The sequence below is a fragment of the Melanerpes formicivorus genome, unplaced genomic scaffold, assembly GCF_026170545.1.
Source record: "Melanerpes formicivorus ecotype bairdi unplaced genomic scaffold, bMelFor1.0.p_v2 SCAF_23, whole genome shotgun sequence".
NCBI classification, from domain to species: domain Eukaryota; kingdom Metazoa; phylum Chordata; class Aves; order Piciformes; family Picidae; genus Melanerpes; species Melanerpes formicivorus.
Genome location: NW_027142375.1, coordinates 10,624,327 through 10,649,487, shown reverse-complemented (window position 1 = coordinate 10,649,487; position 25,161 = coordinate 10,624,327). Strand labels below are relative to the sequence as shown.

General features: G+C 37.8%; 1 protein-coding gene across 1 annotated transcript in view; it reads right to left on the bottom strand.

The window, feature by feature from the left end:
- Positions 1 to 653: 653 nt before the first annotated feature.
- MEOX2 (mesenchyme homeobox 2) overlaps positions 654 to 25,161 on the bottom strand; it is a 53,873-nt gene continuing 29,365 nt past the window's right edge. Inside the window, exons 2-3 of the mRNA XM_068152497.1 lie at positions 13,866 to 14,038; positions 654 to 1,369 (exon numbers count right to left, since the gene is read on the bottom strand). Of these exons, the coding sequence (XP_068008598.1) occupies positions 1,145 to 1,369; positions 13,866 to 14,038 (398 nt within the window). The 3' untranslated portion in view covers positions 654 to 1,144. The remainder of the gene's footprint in view (positions 1,370 to 13,865; positions 14,039 to 25,161) is intronic.

Genomic DNA, 25,161 nt, shown 5'->3' with positions numbered 1-25,161 from the left:
GAGAAGGAGACTCCTATGAAGCATCCTATGAAATCACTGTTAGACAGACCAGAATTATTTAAAAAGGATTATTTATTAAACATATTTCTTTACAAAGTACAATCAATGGTTTGTGTTAAATTTGGGAGTTTGATATTTGCCTGTATGTACATAAAAGCTTATAACAGAAAATGTGTCTTGATTTTACACATAGGACACAATACTGAATTACTTTCATAATTTGATTTCAACCAACATAAGCAGTTGATAATAAGCTTGAGCTCATCTGCTGGGCTTTTGTTTAAACTGAAGATGAAGCAACAACATTTCTGCAGAGTGTCAGTATTTATCAATGTACTCAATTATGACAAAGTAGAGATGAATAATCCTGTGGGAAGTTTCCACTGAGCAGAAGTGGAACAGTACAATTTTTGGCAGGTTAATGGATTATCCTTATGATCCTAAAATCAATTTTTGCAGTTAAAAGATAAGAAGAGTTGAGGAGCTAGGTAAGTTTAATAATACCCTATTAGCAGCAGTTGAAAGTAAATGCAACATAAGGTTTGTTTTGTCTGTCATACAAGGATGTGTCCTAGCAGACACTATTGCGTTGTTCTCTACTCGAACAGAAGTATCTGCATGTATTGTATGTCTTTGGAAAAACAAAACAAAAGTAAAGAGACAAAAAGCCATTTATTGTCATGAGTGACTATTGCCATCAGCTAATATGAATGCATTGCTAAAATTAGTGAAGACAGGAAAATGCTGTAAGGTAAATATATACAGAGTTAAAATACATTTCTTATCCACTAGATAGTGATTTTGTGGCACTGTGGTTTTTAGAATATAACGTCTGTTGAGAGCAATGTAATTTTCAGTGCAAGCTAAAGCAAAAATACCTGCCCGCTGTCATAAACATGACAAACAAATCTGGAATGTTCAAAGTAAGTTCATCTTCCACTTCTCCACTCTTGAGGCACCTTTAAGACATGGCACTTACTGTAAACCATCTAAAAATCAAGAAAGGCAGACACAATAGGCCTGAATTTTCTGTGACAACTTTAAAAATCACTGCCAGAGTCACTTGCATACGTAAACGATGCCTGTGTAAGGCTTGCCAGCAAAGCATCTTTCCTGAGAACGGAGCTGGGACACTCTGTGTGTATCATAAGTGTGCGTGCTCAGAGCTGTGGTCGCTGTCGTGGCTGTCGTCATTCGCTAGTGAGTCCCCCGTGTGCTGGAGACCAGCTGCCCCGATGCCAGAGAGCTCGGAGGGGAGCAGTGTGCCCTTTTTCACATTCACCAGTTCCTTCTCCCGGGCTGCTGCCCCTTGCTGGCCCCCTTTTACCCGCTTCCACTTCATTCGTCTGTTCTGGAACCAAACTTTTACCTTCACAGAAGAAAGAAAAAGCAAGAAAATGAAGGTGGTGTCATCAAAGGTAGTTAATCATGATCTTCCTACCTGTAGTACAGTGCTTGGCTTTTTTTCCCTCTTTTTTTTTTTTTCAAATGTGCAAGAGACTGCCTTTCTCCCTGTATAATAAAAAGCACAGCAAGCCTCCCCTGAGGAGTAGGTGATCCAGTTTTGGATAGGACATGAACCCTGAGGATGCGAAGATAATGACTGCAAAGGAGCGAATGAGGTTACCACAAGAAGGCAGCTGGGCTACCTGCAGCAAACAGTTCCACAGGGCCTTTCAGAAACGTTAAGAAGTTGCCATATTCTTGAAAAATGTATTAATGGGATTTCACAGGCAGAGAAACAGGTAAAATGGTTCCCATCAAGGGACTGCACAGAAGAATCCACCTTTCATGTAATTGGAAGCCTAGGCTGATGGCAGGGACCTGTACTGCTGCCCCTTTAACAGTGCTTGTAAGTACCCTTCAAAGGAGGGTAGTCACTTTAGAAAGGAACTTGCACTGAAAAGTTTGCACTGATTTCTGTTTGCTTGTTTGTGTAACTAGTGGAGAGTTTCAGGTGGACCTCTTAAAAGCCACCTTTTTTTTTTTTTTTTAATTACTTGCTGAAGCCTTCAAAACTTACAGCTTCCCTGCCTATTTCACAAATGTTTTTAAATGATTCTAGCTGACTGACCATCAATTCTACTACAGGTAGCCGTAGATCCTAGTCAAGTTTTTCAGACAAGTAAATATCCCCAAAGCCAGGGGGCAAGGCATGTCTAAATCTGAGTCAAAATCAGCAAATATATTCAGACAAGAATGGAAAATAAATTCATAGCATGAAAGATTAAAAATGTACCTGCATTTAGGACACATTGAACCCTAAGATTTTACTCCAGCTGAAACTCATTTCTGTGTCTCCCCTTCTCTGTATAGAGATGGGGGTTGTGCATGTGTGTGTGTAAATAAACCTAAATTATTTGTACAAGTCTAAAACACCAGCGCTGCATGCCACAAGATTTCAGTGGTTTTGAAACCTTTTGCTTTCAGTTTATTATGTTTTTTCAATAGCTGAAAGGAAAGGGAAAAGGAAAAGGAAAAGGAAAAGGAAAAGGAAAAGGAAAAGGAAAAGGAAAAGGAAAAGGAAAAGGAAAAGGAAAAGGAAAAGGAAAAGGAAAAGGAAAAGGAAAAAGGAAAAAGGAAAAGGAAAATGAAAAGGAAAAGGAAAAGGAAAAAAGGAAATTGAGAAGGAAAAGGAAAAGGAAAAGAAAAAGGAAAATAAAAAGAAAAAAAGGAAAAGAAAATAAAATTTAGAAAAAAAAAGATGAAAACAAAAAAGGAAAAGGAAAAAAAATGTGCATAGCTTCTGTCAAATATTAGACCAGATTAAAGGCTGATTTCAAATCAACTTAAAACACTGTCACTGAACAGGGTATGAATAGATTGTTGGGTTTGATCCATTTAGAGTTAATGTTGCTAAAATATCTCATGTATGTGTCTGTGCAGCTCCTCCCATGAAGGTTCCACAGAAAAAATAAACAATGTCTGCAACATTTCACTTGGAAAGAAAGCAAGAAAGCTTTCAATGTTGGTGTATCCTCTGCTGTGTTCAGCAGAATGTGTTTCAAGGGCTTTAAAAGAAACAGCAAGGAACAGGCACAGCAGGACGTATTGTACAACATGAGTAACAGAGCCACAAAAATGCTGTTTTGCTGAATCTGTCTTACACATCCAGGAAACACTGCAGTGTTTAACCTTTACTATCACTTTGAATTTTACATTAAAGTTTTACTACAGTTGAACTGATAGTTAACGTCACTATCTGCATGTATGTACGTGGGAAGGAAGAGGCATATTTATTCTTTTACACTCTATGCTTCTGTTAAAGCCAATGTGAGCTGTTAAAGCCAATCACTTGGAAACACATCAAAATGATTCTGGGTTAGTCAAGAGCCTCAAAGCACCGCACATCCTTTCCTTTAGTCAACTCCTCAGAGCCAAAGAATCTGGCTTGTAAAGTGCAATGAGTGTAAAGGGGAAGGTTTTTATTACGGGATGCTCTGATGTTGGGAATTATACTAAGGTCACGTATCAGAGGTGTCTGTGGAAACAGTGTCTTCAAACGGGTACAGCATTAGTACAGCACTGGAAGCTTTCTGGGTAAGTTAAGACGTGATTTAGTTTATTTTTGCTTTGTAAGACAAGGAAGTTTCTCTTGCAAAAGTCACTACTCTGCTGGTGCTAGAAAGTGCAGTAGATGCAACTAAAGTCTTAATCAAAACATGAAAAAGAATACACTCTGGATTCACCCCAGTACCACCAAATATTATGACTCTCCTCACTTAAAGACTGAGATAATTTTACTCAGTAAGAGGAAATGACAGGAGTGGAGTGATTTTTAAAAGATTTAAGCAATTCTCCAGCTATTTTTATGGCCTTGAACACTCACAGAATATGTTACAGCACTGAAAGCCTAAAACAAACTAATAATGTATACAGAACGTGGTTTAAAAAACATTACAGTGATGCACTTGAAGCAAAAACTGTGATGCGTGATCTGAATTCAACCTACTTTAACTCACTGGAACAGGAGAGGTCCAGGCAAATCACCTTCTGGATGTGTCCATTTCATTTTTGGATTCCTGAGAAACTGAAGCTAATACTTCTGCAGTCATTGTTCAAAGCTGTTGTGGCTGGGCCAGATGTGAGTATGATGATTGCTGCCTGGCTCCTGATGCAGGTGTTCATTTCTGTTCTCCTCTCACAGAACTAAACTCTCACATCTGCTAGCCTGTCAGGTTTTGACTGTTTCCTACTTCAATTTAATAAATTATTCTTTTTCTGTTTTCTGCTTTTTCTTAACAATATTTTGTTGCTGCTTCTTTTTATAATTCAAGTCACTTCACAAAACCACAGTCAAGAGCAGTTTCTCTCCTAGATCATTAAACCCAGGAGAACCAATTAGCACCAGCTTCCAAGTAATGAGTAGCCAAGGCCAGGCTGGGGAGTTCCTCTTCATTTAGATCACCTACCCTCAGAATAGGTCTTTTGACCATGCCCCGAAATGCCTCCACCAGGGATGAATTTAGGTCAATGTCTGTATCTTGGTTGATATAAATCAATTGAAGGATGATGATTTCAAGAAAAAGTGCAAGATACATTTACAAATTCCTCAGAGGATCCAGCATGCAACACTATGTCTGCACATGAGCCACTGTCTGGGAAGCATGGCATCTGAGGAAAGCAGGGCTGAAAGCATTCCACCTACTTTCGCATGCACTCTGTTGAGTGTAGGAGGAAAAGAGTAACCCAGCTGCTCCCACAGGACAATATACAGTACTGACAGGCATATAGCCTGTCAGGCTTCCCATGAAGAGGCAATGGAAACAATTTTTAAATGAAAGGAAAGGTGGGGGGAGGAGGGGAGGAAAAACTCTCCAGGTCTTTTAATTAATGGATTCAAATAATCTGCATCCGAATTACTTAGAGAATATAAAATGAGAGAATTCTTTATTTGGTATGTGAAAGATTATTTTCAAAAGGTAGAAATCCCTTATAGTGAAGTTTATTACTGAAAATACTGAGAGTTTATTTTGATGCCATTTGCTGCATTAATGTACAGCAGGACTCTTATATGAGGAAATAGGTATTTTCATATATTTATATGTGTATATATATGTATGTATGTATGTATGTTACGTCCTCTGTTACAAAGTACTGAAATCCAGTCTTGACCTGATCCAAAGTACACTAATGTCAGTGGGATTTTTCCATAGAGTTCAATGGACTCTAGATGAAGACTTTACTGTTCATGTGCTAATAATACAAGACAGGTCCTTCACTTGTTATTTCCTCTCGAGATCAAATTCAGATACTGGAATTTTGAACTTCCTTTGGAGCTGATGAGTCAATTATGGAGGGTATGGTTGTTACTGATATGCGATCCATCTATATTTTAGTAAAGGGAAGGAAGTGAAGCAAACTGTGTGAACTACTTCAGAGTGTCAATTTATCTGGATTCATGAAAAACTACGCTTTTCAAATGCACAAGTCATGTGAAAGTTACAGGTGCTGCACACAACATGGATCAGAACAGAACACCCTAAGAAACCAAAAAAAAAGAGAGGAGAAAGAAAGAGAAGAAAGAATGAAACAGCAAAAGAGAAATAATGAGAGAAATAGCAAGAGAGAGAATGGCTGAAAGAAAAATAAAGAAAAAAATAAATAAAGTGGTAAGCAAAATCCCTTACTGAAGTGAACTTGAAAACTTGAACCTTTTTCCAGTGAAAGAACCACCTTGTGCCATTTACAACTTTTGGAAAAACTGAATCCTTTTAAAGTGGTTTAAAGATCTACTATGACAAACTATATACCACAGGTTTATGAACATTTTTATTCTGCTCTTCAAGTATAAATTAGCTCCAGGAGGAACTGAAAGTGCTCACCACCCCCAAAATCACATCTTGATTGCCTATTTTTTTTATTAAAATGCACTCCTTTTTCTCCACCTTCTGACTAGCACAACTTAACTGTATAGAGCAAGCATATGTATGTATGGAAAACAAAGGAAGTGGAGGGAAATAAACTATATTAAAGATGATGGTAGCATTAACAGCTGTTTCTAAATCAGCACTTATAAGCCACTCGATTGAGCACATGTGCTTACTGGCACGAAAGCACAGTTTCTTTTCCCTTAGTCAACAAGTTGTTTAGCATCTGCCTCTCCACATCCGATGATTACACTGTTACTTGATGATGATTTCACATTGCACATCTCCTGATCTACAAGATCAGTGTTTTTCCTGCGAGCAATTTATTTTAAGGTCTGCTCGATAGGAACCAAGGGAGGAGATTCAAAACAAGGAAGTTGATAATGTCAGCGTCTACATTACTAAAGCAACTATTATATACTTAAAAGGTATAGGTCCTTAGTAGATGTAAGGGCCACATTATGTGCTCTCTTGCACATATATCTTCAGCAGAACTTCAGGATTTGGACATCAACAAACCATTCTGTTTCCAAATAAGCATATCACCTAAAATTCTGATTTATTACTCATTCAGCAAAGCACTTTGGACACGGCAATGTTAAGAATAACTGACTTCTACTATGCTCCTTTTGACATGGGATTTTAGCATTCTGTACTCACAGAGAAAAGCAGATACTGATACTTTCTATAATTAATGAGTATTTCTTAATAAGACATTCTTGGCTGAAAAATTAAAGCATTGCTGAATTCAAACTTCCTTAGCTGCACTATCTGCTGTCCTTATTTTAAGAAAAAAAAAAAAATATATTTCTTATCCAGAAAGCTCTTCTCTGAAATTAAAGATCTTTCCTAAAATAAGATTTTCTGTTCCAGGTTTTAGTGGCATGAGTCCCAAACAAGATTAAATTTTGAGGTCTGATATCCGGCAAACTTTAAAAATTAGAAACCAGACCTCTGTGCTAGTTGAAATTGTATTTTGCTATAAGGGAGGCATATTTCTAAGTATGACTCTTTGAAGTCAGTATCCTAAATTCCACATTTTATTACAGCTAAATGATGTGTCAGGAAGACCAAACCACCAAGCCTTTTAAGCACGCTGCCCGTGGTCAGCCATTGTCCATTTTCTTTTCTTTCTTTCTTTTTTTCAATCTGTCAGTTTACTTTCCTCCAATGTAGACAAGCATACAGGTAACAAAAAAACAACCCTGAAATTTAAAAATAAGGGGGAAAAAAATTTACTTCTCAACTTTCTTTGGCTTTGAAAACATTGCTGTTATTTTTAGATAGAACATTCATGCTGCCAAGCTTTAAAGAAAGTCAAACTTTTGAACTTTACAAAAATCACTGGTGTTATACAGATGAAACTTACCTTTTATATATATATATAAAATATATAGTATTTTTCATGATGGCTTATTCAACAAACCTATTAAAGCAAATAGGAATATAAACCCAGAAAGTTTCTTTTCCCCTTCAAGACTATGAATAAATATAAGGGTTGGAATAATCAAATGTATTAGTTAAGAATATTCACAGTGATGGTGGTCAGAGCTATCAGTCCAGTAACTAAAGATAACATGAGATTTTAAATAATTCAGATGGATTTCAGTCATGCTGGATACATGAGAGAGTAAGTTGGGGTAGTTTTACTTGATTAAACTTAGTTTCCTTTCTTATATGATTTGATGGAATTCCAATTTCTATTAAAACCCCCCAACCTCTTAAAAATCTTAAATCTATTCTGAACTTAAATCCAGTTAAATGAAAAATAAAAAACCTGAGTATGAAATGTGTTCTTAGTTATCATAAAGTAGTATCAAAATATATCAATTGGAGAAAATTAACTTTTCTTTGGAAATTAATGAGTGGTATCAGAGCCTTCTGATTAAAATTGCTTAAGTCACCTGCTCACTAATGGAAAGCAATCTGCTCTGTGTTGTATTACAGGACTTCGCACTGAATGTGCAGAAGCACTTTGCAGCAGCTGTTGAGAACAAGGGGAGGTTTTGGCAGGTGCACAAAGGACAGCTGGAGCTTTTGGCACCCAGGAAGGTGTAGGAGTGAGTTCTGGGTTTTCATTACATAGAAGTCAGTTGAGGTTTGGGTACTGCTTAGGTGATACATTCTCTTTTCTACCTCCCACGTTTAGAGACAGATGGAATGGACATTAGAGACCACTGATAGGAGTATTTAATTTCAGTTTCAAAAGTCTTTGAGACCTTCTGAGAACATCCAAAGCCCATCCACCTTCTCCACCAGTAATGTTCAAAATCAATTTTATGATGAAACAGCTAACCCTAATCAGCAAAACACTCTCTTAATTATGTTTCACTGTACTGGAGCAGAATCGGACATGTTATTTCATATTCTTCCTCCTACTGGTTTGTACAAAATCTAGGGGAGTACTTTTTGTCCATAAGCAAAGAAAGGCAATTTGTGAGGCTGCTGTGTGAACTGTCTCCACCTTATTCTCCTGTAATGTATCTTTTTAGAGTCTACCTTCATCCAATTTCTTTGCATATATATAGAAGTCAACAGAAGAAAGACATGGTGGAAAACTAATATGTAAGAACAATTGTCCTGTGATGAACTTTGCCTCTTCTTTATACAGACATTTACTTGCATGAAAGACTAATGTATAGAGCATTGCCAAGAAGGTGAACAGCATCCTGGCCTGGATCAGGAACAGTGTGCCCAGCAGGACCAGGGAAGTGATCATGCTCCTGTGTTCAGCACTGGTGAGGTCACATCAGGAATACTTTGTTCATTACACTTTGTTCACTACAAGAAGGACATTGAGGTACTGAAGCATGTCCAGAGAAGGGCAACAAAGCTGATGAAGGGTCTGGAGAGCAGGTCTTATGAGGAGCAGCTGAGGGAACTGGGATTGTTTAGTCTGGAGAAGATGAGGCTTTGGGAAGACCTCCTCTCTGTAACTCCCTGAAAGGAGATTTGGAGTGAGGTGCGGACCAGTCTCTTCTCCTTATTATCAGGTGACAGAACAAGAGGAAATGGCCTTAAATTGTGCCAGGGAAGTTTAGGCTGGATATTAGGAAAGATTTTGTCATTCAAAGAGTGGTCAGGCATTGGAATAAGCTGTCCAGAGAGGTGGTGGAGTCACCATCTCTGGAGATGTTCAAAAAATGTGTAGACATGGCACTTTGGGACATGGTTTAATGGCTGTTGTGGTGTTATATCAATGGTTGGACTCAACAGTCTTTGAGGTCTTTTCCAACCAACATGATTCTACAATTTTATTTCATTAGGAAAAAAAAAATCTAATATGCATCACTGCATCCATTTTGCACAGATCACCTGAGTGTGAAAGTTAAAGACTCTGGACAATCAAGACTGGCTTTTGAGTATGTTGATGCTTTTTCTGCTACTGCTTTACAATGTGGAAAGGCAAACGTCAAGAAGCAGAAGATAGCCTCTGACTACAGCCCCATCACAATCTTTCAGGGCTCTATGACTCTGGAAGCTATCTCCCTGCCCAGGTAAGAACTTTCCTCATTGGTATCCACTTAACTAGTTCCACACTTCATGATGTCAGTCCCAGAGGGACCTTGCTGCCTTCCAAAACAAGCTAGCCCTGAATCTCTTAATGGTAAACTAGTCTCAAAATCAACAGCCAGTTTAAAAATCAGTAAGCTGCAAGAAGCTGCAGCTGTTTCTAGCAGTGCCTGACTTGAGGAGATGGAACCAGTGAAACGAGGAAGAGATTCTACATTTTTCAATACCTTGCCTAAAAAATAAATAAATAAATCTCCTTTATTCTACACGTTCATTTGTATCTCTCCTATACCACTTGTCCCTCACTGATTTCTTCTCTCTGTCTCTTAAAGTGGCTATAAAAGACAAATCTAAAAAAGTCCTATCTTTTTAAGCTGGTGACAGAACAAGCCTCATCTTTCTCAACTTGTGTCTAGAGAATGTGCAGGGGAAGGGGACAGGGAGCCTTACTCACTTGATAAAAGCAGCTGTATGACCTGCTAATATTTCTGTCTATATTGCATATGCTGCTTGGCATAGCCAGAGGTTTCTCCCCACCCAGAACCTCATGGGGTTTCTCTGCAGGTGTAGGGTCCATCCACAACTAACAGCTTGAAGCACTTGGAACTTTGCACATGGAATTGCTTGTTCAAATTCAATCAGTACTGCAAAAGTAAATATGCTGTTTGAAGTTTTGCCATGTACTTCTTGAGGAAGAATTATCATACACATCAAACTTACGCATGAGTTTTGATTAAGTTTGCCAGGAGCATTCTTTCCCCCTCAAAAACCCCAAAGAACTGAGTTAGCACAGTAACTCTTACTGCTGGTATTTATATTCCTCAAGACAAATATAAAAGTATTAGTGAGTTTTATTTTATTAAGACTGTTACTTTAAATAAAACAATCCAAAGGATTTCAAGCCACACAGGCTTATTATTATAGTGTGTATAGAGAGTGCTTAACACATGGAAGCTTGGAATGAGCAGCTGCCTTTCAGAGAAGATGTGACAGCACAGTGAATCAGACAGGCATGGACAGGTTTGTCCTATCAATACATTATTTTAATTTTGTTTGAAGGTATACAGGGGAACAATGTCACCACCTAACCTAAGAAATCTAGTTTCCTAAAGTAGGAAACTAGATTTCCCAAAGAAGTTTCCCAAATCTAGTTTGTAAAGTAGGAAACAAGTCATACTGTGTGATGCAGGGAGAGAGATTTACTCTTCCAGAGTTGGTTCAGAACAAACCTAGCTGAGGATCATTGAACTCCCTGCTGTCTCACTGTGGTGACTATAGTGAGTAACTCTCTCACTTTCTCAGTCAAGTCTAAAAAATGCAGTGGTTAGCCTCCCCTGAGCTACGCGGTGATAAAAAGTTTTTAGTGAATTCACTTGTAATGAAAGATTGAGGTAACTGGATCTGGAGGAAACTTATCTAATGGAAAAATGTACTTATTATTTGTATAGTCCTAAAAATGCAGTGCTACAGTGTAGGCTATGGTACTATACCAACATTGTCCAAATCCATTTAAAGGATAATGCTGTCTGCTTCCCTATCTGGTAGAAAAAGGCATTGTGAATCTTCCTCCTTTGGCTGCTATGCATACTGTGCCATGATGGGGTGAGCAGCAAACAGAGACACATAAGCACTCTTCATTTTGACACATTTTTTTCCTTTGTCTATGCACAACTGATGGCTTCTATAAATGATTGGTGGCTTCTGGGTGGGTATTGAATATTAAAGCAGAGTTCAGTCTGACTAGGTGGGATTTTTTGTTTATGTTGGCAAACACAAGCATTACATCTTTGGACTGTTTATTCCGGTAACCTTAGCTAGCCTGCAGAACTGCAACATTACTCTTTTGATTAGCTCCATGCAAAAGGATCTTGTGAGGTGGAAAGATCTCCTACTCCTTCTATATTTGGCAGGACCAACTCCATAAAAATTTTGCCACACCTCTGATACCCCACTGCAGCTGCTTCCTCTCCTCATCCCACAGCAAGATATTAAAAAAGCTTGCATGGAACCTTCTCCAACTTTATCTGGATGTACAAAAAAGCCAAGAATGTGCTTGTCAAGGTTACAAATATCTAGGGAGCTAAGATAGTTTTTAGTTTAACTGGCTCTTCAAAATAAAATAGAGGCCTGCCAGCTGAAAATTATTAACTGTTGGCTGAGCAGGGATTGTAAGTGCACTCTATAGGAGATGAAGCAGGAATTATATGTACCCATACTGCTGGAATTCTTACCATAATAGAGCCATCCTACCACCAGATGTGTTTATAGTGCTCTCAAAGTGCACTCTTAATATCTAGGCAATTGAGGCCCTTATTTCATTTCATCCTCCTGTCTTGTAACTCAGGTTTCCCTTTTAGGGAGTGATAGGATTACTTCCTTCTCCCAATCGATATGTTGTGAGGGGTTTTTTTCCATTATTTTAGTGAAATGGCCTTCCATAAGTCACGCATGTTTGAACTGATCTTGTAAGTTGTTTCAAAAGTCAAATAGAGACTTACTTTGATGACTGTAGAAAACTTTAATACCTTTATATAGCTTTTTAAATGTGGGCAGACATATGGTTTTTTCTACAGCTTGTTTAAATGTCAGAAAGGTAATTATGAAGTGTAAGTTGGTCAGTGCCTCTTTAAGCAGTGGCGTATGGTTGAAATTATCACTACAGTCAAGAGGAAGATAGAGCTTTCTTACGATAATAGGTTCCATTACTTATCTCACATCTTGGGAAATAACTGGAAGTTGTAAATTTAGGATGACCCAACAGTACCTTCTCCAGATTACTTTTCGGTTTTCTGCCTTCTGAATAATATGGTGCTTGTAATTTTTTAGAAACATAGCAAACCAGTTACGCTAAACATGAACATCAGGGCTTGAGTCTGCTTTCAAACCCATTTTCTGAGCAGATACATAAGATCACCCAATAGTCACTGCTAGGTTTTGTTATTGTATTACATGAAGTGAGTTTCGGTACTCAGTCTGCAAGTTCAATGTTTCATGAGAGGTTAAGAGAGCTTCCAACACACAGATAGGTCTACAGTCTGATGAGATTGAGGTTATCACTGACCTATTCCCATCAAATTGGCCAGTATATTTTTTTAGATTTATTTATCACTGCTCAGCTAAGACAAGAATCCATTCCTCCCCCCCTTACCTGTCAAAATCTCACATGGAATTTAACCTACTTAGATGACATTAGTCAAAATGAAAAAGACAAAATTTTGTCAGTTGTTTGAAACAAAACAGTGTGCTTTACAAATAGCAAAGTAACTGAAAATTACTCCAGTGGAACCTGGCAACATGTTAAAGTGAAACAAGAGAAACTGACTTGTTAACATGCTGGAGGAAACAGCCATTCTCTAGAAGCCTTAAAAGAAAAGAAGTTTCTCTTGCTTGTATGAGTAAAAGATATTTATATGAATAGAAAACACAGAAATTTGACTGAGATGTTTCCTTACAGCAAGTATTAATGAAATTGAAGAACGCTGCAAAACTTCTCATATTGAAAGTTCACAAATCATAGTATTATTTTATACCTTCCCTTGAATATATCATTATCTTACTGATGGCTTCTGAAGGAACCCCTCAACCTAATGCTGATTCCTGAAGAAGGCATTACTAGTCATTTATGAGTTGGCAAAAAGCCTTCCATTTTAATGATAAACCCAGGGGTAATATTTAATCAAATTTGGTGCACTTGAGTCCAGTATCCTAAATGCCTTTACTAAAACACATTTAAATAAATGTATTGTTGATATAATTATTAGTTGAAATATGACTAAACTACCTATTTAGTGTGTTGGGACCCAGATCCTGAAACACTTCAATACATGCATTACATTAATATTTCCATTAGAAATTAATGTGACAACATGCATGATGAAATTTGAGCACATGCAGAAATGTTTCCTGGACCAGGCTTTGGTGAGCAAGAAACCAACAGCAGAGATAAGAAATTCCATTGTCTCCTCTGCTTTCACAGTGCAGAGTAAGATAAAGTGGTTAAAAATGCCTGTATATTCCAATTTTGCTTGTGTTCCCATTCTCGCTGCCATCTGGAAACAGGATGTTCAGAAACTCCGGACAAATGGCAAGTGCATATATTTAGTAGACTAAAACAAGATGCTCGTATTTGTTGCATGCAAGCAAATCAACTCTTTGTGCATGCAGTATTTGGGACCTATCATTTCTTCAGCCACATCAGTGTGGGCAGATTAGAAAAGATGTGCACCAGTTTAACAGGTATGCTGCTTGTGTTTTTATCTTCCATCTCTGCTTACTAGATGAGGCTAATCTGTAGCTAGTGCATCTCAAATATAAATTACTTGCACAGTGGAGAGATTATAAATGTATGCAATTTTGCTATAAGCATTCAACCTGATACATCAACATATCTATTAGTAACAAAGAAGAGCGATACTATGAGTGGCTTCTAACTGCTGGTAAATATTGAGCAAGAATTTAAAGTGCATTGTTTTTTATCAGTACCTGTCTTTCAGTGAGGTCAAGGTTTACTGCTATCTCATATCGCCTCAGCCTGGTCAAATAGTTATGATGAGCAAACTCTGCTTCTAACTCTCTGATTTGCTCCTTGGTGAAAGCTGTCCTTTCCTTCCTGGGTTTACTGTTGACCTCTGACTTGTAGTTTCCTTCCTGGGAATCTGAAACAAACAAGCAAGCAAACAAACAAACAAGATTAAGGAAAAGATGCAACAAGAAGTGTGCAGCTAAATAGGAAACAGCCCCCAAAATAACAACACGCTTAAGTTACATTCTTCAAACATTCTTCTCTCAGAAACTCACCCTTGCCATCACACCTATGGATTCTTTGCTGTAAATCAGGAAAGTAGCAGTCATTCTAACAGATGTGAGCTGCTGCTTCCATTCATAAACATCAAACCTTAGTTTAAAACCTTGCAGTGTTTCATTTCCTAATTATCTATAGAATTTCTGCAAAGCTTCAACTCCTTCCCACTTCTGGAAACTCTCAGTGCATCCAGCCATTACAGGATGTGTATCATTTGATTAGTGTCTTAATGAGTAATACCTCAAGAATCTCTCTTGTATCACTTCACTAATACCTTAAGCCAAAGCTCTATTTTGAAGAATACGCTTTAAGGATTAGTCCAGTTACACTGTCAGGGAAAGGTAAACCATAGGAAATTCAACACACACCAGAACGAAACTGGTGAGTGCATCCCATGTGATAATGAGATCTCATCCTACTCATGCCACAGTGCAGGTAGGGAGGTTATACAACAGCTGGTATCAGTACAGGAAATCTGCCACCACTACAGCTCATTACCTATGGAATACTTGGGCTACAATCAGAGAAGCTTTCCTGAAGTTTCATTATCACCCTCCTGATTCCTTTGACTATCAGAAACAGGTACATTGACTATCAGAAACAGGTACATTTCATCCTGAGCCAAACTACTGAACTCAGTGACAATCACTGTGTTCGTGTCTGTGACATTGTTTAAATAAATTAAATACATTAATAAATTGTTGACAATTATTTCATTAATTAAAATAAATTAAGGTCAAATTATTACCAACAAAACAACAACAACAAAAGAGAGAAGAAAAAAAGAAAATGGAGAATGAGAGAGTGGAGGAAAAAAAAAAACCAAGGGCCAGACATTTGTAAGTTTGGGTATAATAAAACACCTATAAACCCCAAACTAGCATATCGGTAGGAGAATCATTAGTCAAATTCTGGCTCCATGGACTGTCTTAAAAGTGTCACAGATAAATTCACACTTCAGCTGCTGATTTAAATAGAAACCTGCATCAATATCCAAATGAACAGGCCTGCAAGAAATCCGTCCCTGGACTCTGTGTCAGATGAATCATCAACGTGCCTGAAAGTGTCCAACTGGCCAGTGAGTCTGGTTTCAAAACTACAGTCAACTGTCTACATTTTATAAAGGTATAAATGTATTTTCACTTTTTGTAAGTCACTCTGTTGCTTGGAAGGGAACTTTCTTTTTTTAATGAGAACTGTTGATGCTTGACTTAGTCCTATAGTCATTCATTTTAAATGTTTTAAAACCAAAGGGCCTCAAATCATTAAACCTTAACTTGTGCTGATATGACACTCAGAGCTTTGCTTCAAATGTGCAGTGTACTGATGGCTGTGTGACTGAGGGTACCCACTAAAGTTGTTGGGTGGATTTGGGAGATCTTCAGCCATAGCTTGAGTTGAGATTTCTGAGGTAGAACTCCATCAGAAGACACTCCCATCTACTACAGTGTGGGGCCAAAGTCAACATAGAAACCAGATCAAAACTACCTTAAACCTAGAAGTTCACATTTCTTCCTTCATCCTAGCTGGAGAACTCAAGTCACTATGACATCTCTCCACATGTGCACTGCTTCTGTTCCTTGCAACTTTGTTGGCCACCTCATTCTGATGTATACATACTATGATGATGATCTGAACTTAAACACTTGTATCAGCATTTTAATGAAACGCTGAAGAGAGAGACCTAAATATTTCTCCTTAGCCTTCAGACTTACCTTTCTTATACCATCAGACATCTATTTCATACATGTTTGAAAGCAGGTGGGTGTGCATAACTATTTATCTGCAGTATGACACAAATGCATTTCATGCAAGACATTGCTAAAGTCCTTCTAACTGTTTTTGCAAACGTGTCAGTGTGAAGCCATAAGCCAAGAAGTTTTCCCATGTCAGTACTTGCTGCAAGAAAGATCCATGGCTCTCTGGTTTCGAAACTAAAGTTGTGACTTTAAATAAAAGTAACGTAGCTACAGATGACACTGATATCATATTAAAAATTAAGTACTAGAAATGAAGACATACGCCTGGAAATAAAACAGAAAGAGGGCGTAAAAACTTGGTAGCTGCTGCTATCATGAATGATCAAAGGGAAAAACTTCATAAGTACCCATCCAAATGTTTCTCAGAGTATGCTTATCTCTGTAAGTCACTCAAATTTATAACACAAGCAATTTTTCTGCAGGCAGACAGTTCCACGAGAAAACTGAATTATTGTATAGCAAGTAAAACCATAAAGGACCCAAGTCATTGTTTGAGTTAATACTCATGGTTCTGAGTTCCCAATATACAAGCACAGTTAGCATCTAAACTCTAGGTTCCTAAGACACTGATGTACAGAAGGGGAAATATAGCTGCATGGGTAGCATTTGTCCTTCATCTATGCCAGCAAAGGATTCAGTGCTGCTAGCAATGTTAGCCCACACAGATCCTGTGCAGATATAAGCTGCTTGGACAACTGGTTTAGACATTTCTGTCATTGCTGGATACTTCCTTTCAATCAGTGTTGGATTTTCAGTGCCTGGCAGCTACAATTTTGTCAGCAGTATGATCTCATCAACAGACTGACACAGTGGAAAAGATTCCAGTTTTAATTTATTTGTTGTGAATGTCATTGAATGCATCTGTAACAGCCAAGATACTCTGAAAAAAACCAAAACCAAAACCAAACCACATGTGGTATATTCAAACATTGCTGAAAGCCAAAGTTGGAGAGGAGCACAAGAACGTAAGGCAGGTACACCAAAACCTGACTCTTTCTCAGTACTGAGGTTCACACAACAGAACAGGGGTAATCCTAGGCAACTTGTTTCAGCAGAGATCTGCTGAAAATACATATTAAAAAATACTTAGGTGGATACTAGTTAGGTGAACACTAGTTAGGAGTTCTTGCTGTCATCTGACTTTGCTGCAGTGTTACTGCAGTTTCTGTACAGATTGGCTTTTACTTCCCACTGACATCATGCTGCTCAGAAGAGTAACCTTTAAGAAATGTTACCTCCATACTTTTTGATTGTTTGAATTTCCAAAACAGTAAAACTAGATTTTCTGATTGGTTCTTTTTCACAAGCTCTTTAGAGGCAGAATCAGGAGCTCCCATTGCTTTCTGACCTTCAGGTCTGTTTGTGTCACCTGACTGGCTTCCCTTTGGTGGAAAATGGGTGGGAGACTTGGAAGGGATTTTTGGCAGAACTCATGTCAGCCTACATCTGGTTTGCAGCTGTTGCAACTAAAACAAAAAAAAAAGTCCCAACAACCTAAGTTTTCTTCTACTGGCTACATCCTATGCCAAATGGTAGGTGTAGAGGCAGAGAACAAAGCCTAGGGGGATCTAAGTTACACTCCTTGCCTCTCAAAAGGCACATGTAAAATACATACAGATGGTACAAACCACTTGATGAAAAATACAGCAATCTATATTGTCTGTCTTCTGCCTTCTCCCAGACAAATTCTGGCACACGCTCAGAAGATGTAGCCTACATGCAGGTATTACTACTTTATCAGTCTCTCTTTTGCAAACCTTTGTTCTTTGGATGTCAAGTAACGCAGGCAGTTAAACACTGCTCTGCTTTGCAGCTCACACCTCGCTCATAACTTTTTGTATCAGTTTTCAAAAATTCCAGGCAGCATCTTTACTCTCTCCTGTTAGACAAAAGTGCTAACTGATGTAGAAAGTACCATTTGGAAAGTACCATTCAGTGTTATAAATCACTGTTCTACAGATTATTTGGTGGCATATATTTTTGCTAAGTTTATTAATAGCTTGATTTAAAAATAAAATTAAAAAGAAAAATAGAAAGATCATTATTACTTGTACTAGTGCCCACCCTCAAAAGTTACTTTTACTTTACTTTCCTTAAGGAAAACTCTCTGTTGATCCCAACATTTGCACTGTCCTGCCAGAGGTCATGTTTTCTTCTCTCTGTATTGAGACATGAAGCGTACCAGGCAAACAAAGAATCTAGCTCCTATGTGTAAAATACATTTTGGCAATTTTGCCAAAGGACTGCTCACAGAACAGGGAAAAGAGACTGATCAGAAGATCTGTGTGACACAAAGATCTGCTGCTAACTGGGTAGGATCAGAATCACAGGTGAAATGTGCAAGAAGCACCAACTATTTTTTCTTGGATTAGTTCAATCACTGATGTGCCTTCATTTCTCAAACAGAAATGAGTTTTCAGTTAACTGCAATGTAAGATCCCAGAGAATAAAATTCAGCAATAAGTCAGATTGGTAGTTCTCTGTTAGCAGTTTCAGACGGGTTTTGAATCCTGACAGCAAATAGTGACAACAGTCACTAATAATTTGTGACCAAAAGGCCATTGGGATTTCTCCCATAACCTGTTATCCAATGTCCAGGTTTTCCACATTGACTCACAGCATTTTACACTTACTCTTACAAAACCCCTACTATGTCCCTGCTCATTGCAAGAAGTGTTGGACTAGATAACCTTTAAAGGTCTCTTACAACTGAAACTGTTCTATGAGTCTATTCTATTTCTAAACTTATTTCACTACACATTTATAATGAAGCATGATAAATTAAATGCCTTTAATTGCAAACCTGCCCATAAATTATGTTCAAGTGTTTGCAGAGAATTACTACATGGTTATTTATTTTTAAAAAGCAATCTATACAAAATAATCAATGCAAGAAGCTTGCCCCTTTACTAATTTAATGTTGTGTGAAAGAACATTTCTCTCAACCTTAATTCCTCTATGTTTGTTTAAAACACTCCCATCTAAACAAAAGCTTTAGAGCCTCTAAACATCAGCAAGACATAAAAATTATGTGTGACTCAGAGCAAAATGCCTTTTTTCCCCCCCTTATTTCCCCCTTTATATGAACATTTTTTCCCCCAATATGAACTTACAAAAACCATGACTAGAATAGAATAGAATAAACCAGGTTGGAAGAGACCCTCGAGATCATAGCATCCAACCTATCATCCAACACCACCTAATCAACTAAACCATGCAACCAAGCAGCCTATCAGTGAGGGTAGCGGAACACTGTAGCAGGTTACCCAGGGAGGTAGCTGAGGCCCCACCCCTGAAGACATTCAAGATGAGGCTTGACAGGGCTCTGGGCAACCTGACGTAGTTGCTTACTGCAAGGGGGTTGGACTAGATGACCCTTAGAGGTCCCTTTCAACCCAGGGGATTTCATGATTCTATGAAAACTACTATCAGGGCAATAGTAGAGCAAAAAATCTGAAATATACATATGAAGAAACTGTTGTGCTATTAAAGTTGCAAAGGGGTATTATGAAACAGAAAACAACTCTATTTTTTAATGCTCAGAAGTACATACTGGTACCCAGCTGTACTGCCTAATCTAATTGTTTCTGATATTTTATAGGTAATTATATTTTCTGACAAAATGAAGTAGTTACTGAGACACAAGCAAGGAGCTGGCATGAAGGTTTCCATATGGTTCCTATTGATTTGCCAGTAACTACATGTGAGAACAAGATTTACCCAGAAATAGTAACTTTCAAACATTTCTTACATTTAATAGAGAATACTATGCTGTTTTTCCATGCTATTTTTTTCTATTTCCATTTCAAAGTTGCTCAGAATTCATATGTAAACTTGCCCTGTGTCCAAAACATTGTCCATTGCTCTCTATGATCCTAATGTAAATTCTTACTCCCTACTTTTGAGTAAAACAATTAGTTAAATCCAGGGTTAGATGAAACTGCATAGCCCTGCAGATTACTTTGCTGCACCTATTCTTGTTGGCACCAGTTGAAACTAGGCAACCAAATACTGCAGATTTAACAAATCTATTTTTGTTTCATCATTTTCTTTCCCTTTAAAATGATTTAAATAATATTCTTAGAAAATTTTGCTCAGTTAAATGTACTGTTCCAAATCACTGAACATATTCAGAGTGCCTGTTTTGAGAAAGTCATTAAAAGTATTTCTGGAGCTGACATTCACTAAATGTATTTTAGGGAATCCTTTCTGCACATAGGAACAAACAGCATCGTCCCTTCCATAATTCACAACTCTGCACGTGCAAATAGGCAAAGCTGTACAGTAGCACAAGTACAACATCAAAATTCCATGAATCCTTCTTTTCATTCTAATGAAAGTGAAGTTTTGTTTGCTTATTGAGTTAACACTTTCTAACCAAGTCTGTGACAATTTACTATTTAAACCAGCCCTACATCCACTCCCCCAAAAAACATGAACTGGCACAGCAAAACCTGTGGGTATTCAGAAACACATTCTATACCATCCTAAAGCATTACCTACTAGTTCTTGCTGCCAACTTTTTTTGTTGTTAATGCCTCCTGAAAGTAGAAGTTCAGGGATTATACTGCTGTATTGGAAACACTGGTTCATAACACTGCTAATGCTCCAGATTGTTGAAGATACCTGTGCTGGAAAAGATATGTTTCTGGCAGGTGACCTGATCAATCTAACTATATAGCAAGTACATGTCACTTCTTTTTCAAACCATGCCAATATGGAAGACAACATATGAATTCACTCCTATGAACAATTACACTAGTTAGTAGATCTCCTCCTGAACACCTCACCATCACTGGAGGTGTTCAGGAGGAGACTTGATAGGATGCTTGGTTGCATGGCTTAGTTGACTAGGTGGTGTTGGATGATAGGTTGGACACGATGATCTTGAAGGTCTCTTCCAACCTGGTCTATTCTATTCTATTCTATTCTATTCTATTCTATTCTATTCTATTCTATTCTATTCTATTCTATTCTATTCTATTCTATTCCATTTCCTCATTTAAAGGGACCAGCCTTGAGTATACTGTGGATAGTTTAGCTGGGTTTATGGGTTATGATCCATTGGTTGTGGGATTTTTAATGATCTGTCAGGTTATTCTTAGCCATTACATTGTTGCTGCTTGTGGCTGGTTAGACAATCAAATGTTCAACTGATATGAATTCACTCCTATGAACAATTACACTAGTTAGTAGATCTTCATGCAGGACTACTTGAGGTTCCAAATGTTGCATAATTACAGATTACACTAGGAAAGACTTGAAAGACACTTTTAGAAACACCTAAAAGTTTGCCTAAAATGTCAACATAAAATTTCCTTTAGAGAAACCTAAAGGCTGCATTTTAATAGGACTTTATCCAGTAGGACTCCCAATTCCCACCTGGAGTTCTAGAGGTACATGCCTTACATATAGCATTGGATAACATACATGTGATGATTGCCTACCTATTGCTAAACTATTTTAATAGTTTGCTTTCAGGTAGAAGAGTTTCATCAAATGAAGGTGAGAGTTGCCATCATCACCTCCCACCTCTTGAGTAAGAGTAACCTACAAAACTAAACCAAGACATTTTCCATGCAGAGGCCTCTCAGAACAAAGACATGCAAGTGGAGAAAACAATAGTTGAGATAGGAGCTTACATAATCTTCCTTTTCTTGAGTCTCACCTCCTATCCAACTCCAACAGAGACTTTCCAAACCAAAAGAAGCAGAATAGGAATGAACAGCAACCAAATACACCACACTTTGCTTGCCCTGGTCATCATCAATGATCTGATGAAAGCCCTTCCCTGCACAGCAGCTGTATCAGAACCCCAAAGAAGAATTAAAATACTGCTTTTGGCCCTACTTTGTTGCATAAAAATACTTAGGGAAAGATTTTTCTTGCAAAGATGGTACATGAAGGATTTAAAGTAGTACAAACCATAGGGAAGTGGCTGATTAAGAAAAGAGTATATGACACACAGAACTTATTTAGATAATCACCTCTCAACAAGTCTTATCTCTAAAATTCTGGCTTGAAGTTTTTGTTTTAAGCTTTGGGAAGCAGGGAGACTCTTGTCCTGCCAAAAATACCTGAGTAGCCAACAGTCAGTGTTCTGGGAATCAAACTTAACAAAAGACCATATTTAATTCCTGTGTGGAAAAAAGAAAAGGGAAAAAGAAAACAACCAAACAAAACAAACAACCACACAAAAAACCACCACACGACCAAAATCAAACCACACCAACCAAACAACAACAACAAAAAAATCCCCAAATGCAAGCAAACAAACAAAACCCCAAAACACCTAAAATACTTTAATGTTAAAGAGCACACTGAATGCTTTAATTCTTCTGGCCAGTGAGCTTTCTGTGGAGGTTCTTTATCACAAGTATCCATAACTCTGTGTCATAGTTAAAATATATTTCAGGTTGGTCAGCTTTATATGACATAAAAGATGAAATATTTAGCTTAAGACAAAAATAGAGCCAGCAAAAGCAGAGAGGAGGCTAGGGAATGGAAAAAGACATTGCAGTGGCTTGCTGCTAAGAAATAACCAGAGAATCAGTCTGTCTCAAATGCTTTTACTCTTTAAAATCTGTCCTTTCAAAACACTCCTAACTGCCCTCTGTGGTGTGTAAAGCACCTTGCAGAACTGCAGCCTCACAAATTGCTTTCCACTCCACTGTCTTGATGAGTCTTGTGGTCCTCACAAGCAATTTCACGTGGCCATTCCCTGCCGTGGTGGCTGCCCCTGCTGGACACAGCTCAGTGTGCCATTACAGCTTTCAGCGTGAGGCACAATGTGATCCCTGTCTGGGTCTTTGAGAACTATCAGAGTCTTCAGTGCAAATGCATATGCCTGCCTATGTTTTATTGACTTGTTTTGTAAATCATATTATCCCCCAGAAAGCATTAAAGTGAAGCCAATAGGCACAGCTGTCCTCATAACATATCTTAGTAGATATCCAGACTTTTTTTAAGAACAGAACAACACACACACACACTCTCCTACCAAGCAGGGTTGCTGTTCTGGGTGTATTCACCTGTTTCATTCACAGTTTACTTTACAACATTGTATTGAAGCATAACACTAATTATAAAAATGGAAAAACAGCGGAAAGTGCTTTCCACATGCAATTAAATGGAATTACCTGTCTTTCAGGGGAAACCATAATTAAAAGGGTTATAAAATACATTTTTGGGGTGTTTAGACTATTTATACCATTTGCTTTCAAAACAACCATGACAGTCTCATATTTCACTTAAAACTATTACTATCTGTTAATACTAGATAGAAAATCTCCTCATCACTACTTTAGAAGTCCTGACTATCAGCTGGCTTTGACTTACAAGTTCTCTTCCTTAGCAGTGTGCTTCGTTTTCCTTTCTTTGTGTTTTCTCAGATGGTAGAATCCATTAAAAACACCCAAAGGATTTGTTGGGTTTGAGGCTACACAATTTCATTTCTCAAACTATAGTACAATTGTTAAGGGATGGAAACAAATATAACGAAAGAGGAAACCCAAACTCATTCTCTAAATTGTATATTGGGTAAAGGAAATAAATCTGTAATAGAAATAAAATCTAACAAAGAGCATAGGTTTAAGTGTTCTGCTAAATCTATTTCACTATTCATTTTACAGTCTAGGAGAGATTTTGATAAATAATTTAACTTAATTGCTAACAATCAAACTTGTAGAGTTAAAGTTAGTGACTCATAATGGAAAGCTTTGGCAGAGTGCAATAAAAAAAAAAGCCAACACCACCAACAACTTTGATGTGAGCAAAAAGCCACAACATAATTGTTTGGAGTACTTCCTATTACTTTAAGATTAGAGTGCAAGAAAATATTTACTATAAATCTAAGAGGAGAAGTCACTTCAAGTATAGCTTTTGAGATGGCAAATTTTTATGCCACACTTGTACTGTCCCCTTTTACATAGTATCATAATATCAGTCAAGGTTGGAAGGGACCACATGGATCATCTAGTTCCAACCCCCCTGCCATGGGCAGGGACACACCACACTAGATCAGGTCAAAGCCTCATCCAGCCTGGGCTTAAACACCTCCAGGGACAGGGCCTCGACCACCTCCCTGGACAACCCATTCCAGGGCTTCACCATTCTCACGGTGAAGAACTTCCAGCCTGAATCTCCCCACCTCCAGCTTCATTCCATTCCCCCTAGTCCTATAATGTATCATAAGACTACAGTTAAAGTAACTAAGAGGTTTAAACCTCCCTTAAATGTCTAAAATGGACTGCTACTGCCAAGGTAGTTGATATGCTTAGCCTTAATTTTTAATTTGGAAAGAGAAAATACAATAATAAGGGCCTGGTTTTGAAGACTTGTCAGTGTACATAAAGTTCAGGTCTCAAGTGAGCACTCTGAGAACAGATATATTTAGAAAGAAAAAAAAAAGGAAAATAATCCACCAAAACCCAAGAGTGTCCAATAATTAAGCCACAAGTCCACAGTATGTTAGTCAAATCAAAAGGTCACTTAGTCCCCAGCTTCATTTCCAACTCCTATTCAGTAATGGAAAGTCTTTCTGTGATCACTACATTAATACAAAAGTAGAAACTTTTATTTTCCCAAGTAAGAGAGGCCATTTGCACACAAATGTTGAATAATGTGGACTGGCTCTTCCATCATTCACCTCACACAACTTGCTGTGTAAAAGCTGGAGAAGAGGGGCCTTCCTGGTAAGGTGCCAGTGAAACCATCTGACAGTGTGTGTCAAAGCACAGTAAATCCTATATATGTTTTATAATCCCAGACAGTATTGATTTTACTCTTTAAACAAAGCTCATTTAAAATACCTACCTCTACTGGGGTAAGGAAATTAAAGAAAGGGTCATTATAATTGAAGATACAAGTTGGGTAGGTATATCTTTTTTCTCCATCCTATAAGCTGCAACACTGAAAACAAGTATAAAGGTTATCTAATTCTTCTGTAAGACAACTAGCATCTGTCCCCACATTCTCTATTATGATCAGTTGTCACCTCCAGTAATGGTTGGGAGGCTGGAAGTAAAAAATCATCCCTCTGAAAGTGTGGAACTCCATCTTTCTAAGAAATGAAAATTGCTAGTTATTTCTGTGCTCTTCTTCCTATCTATACAATCTAGGGTTGCATGCTTCACAGTAAGAGGAAGGGCAATACTTGAGATTATCAGATCACAGACACAGAGTCGGGGAAAGAGTAGTAAAAATATTACCACACCTA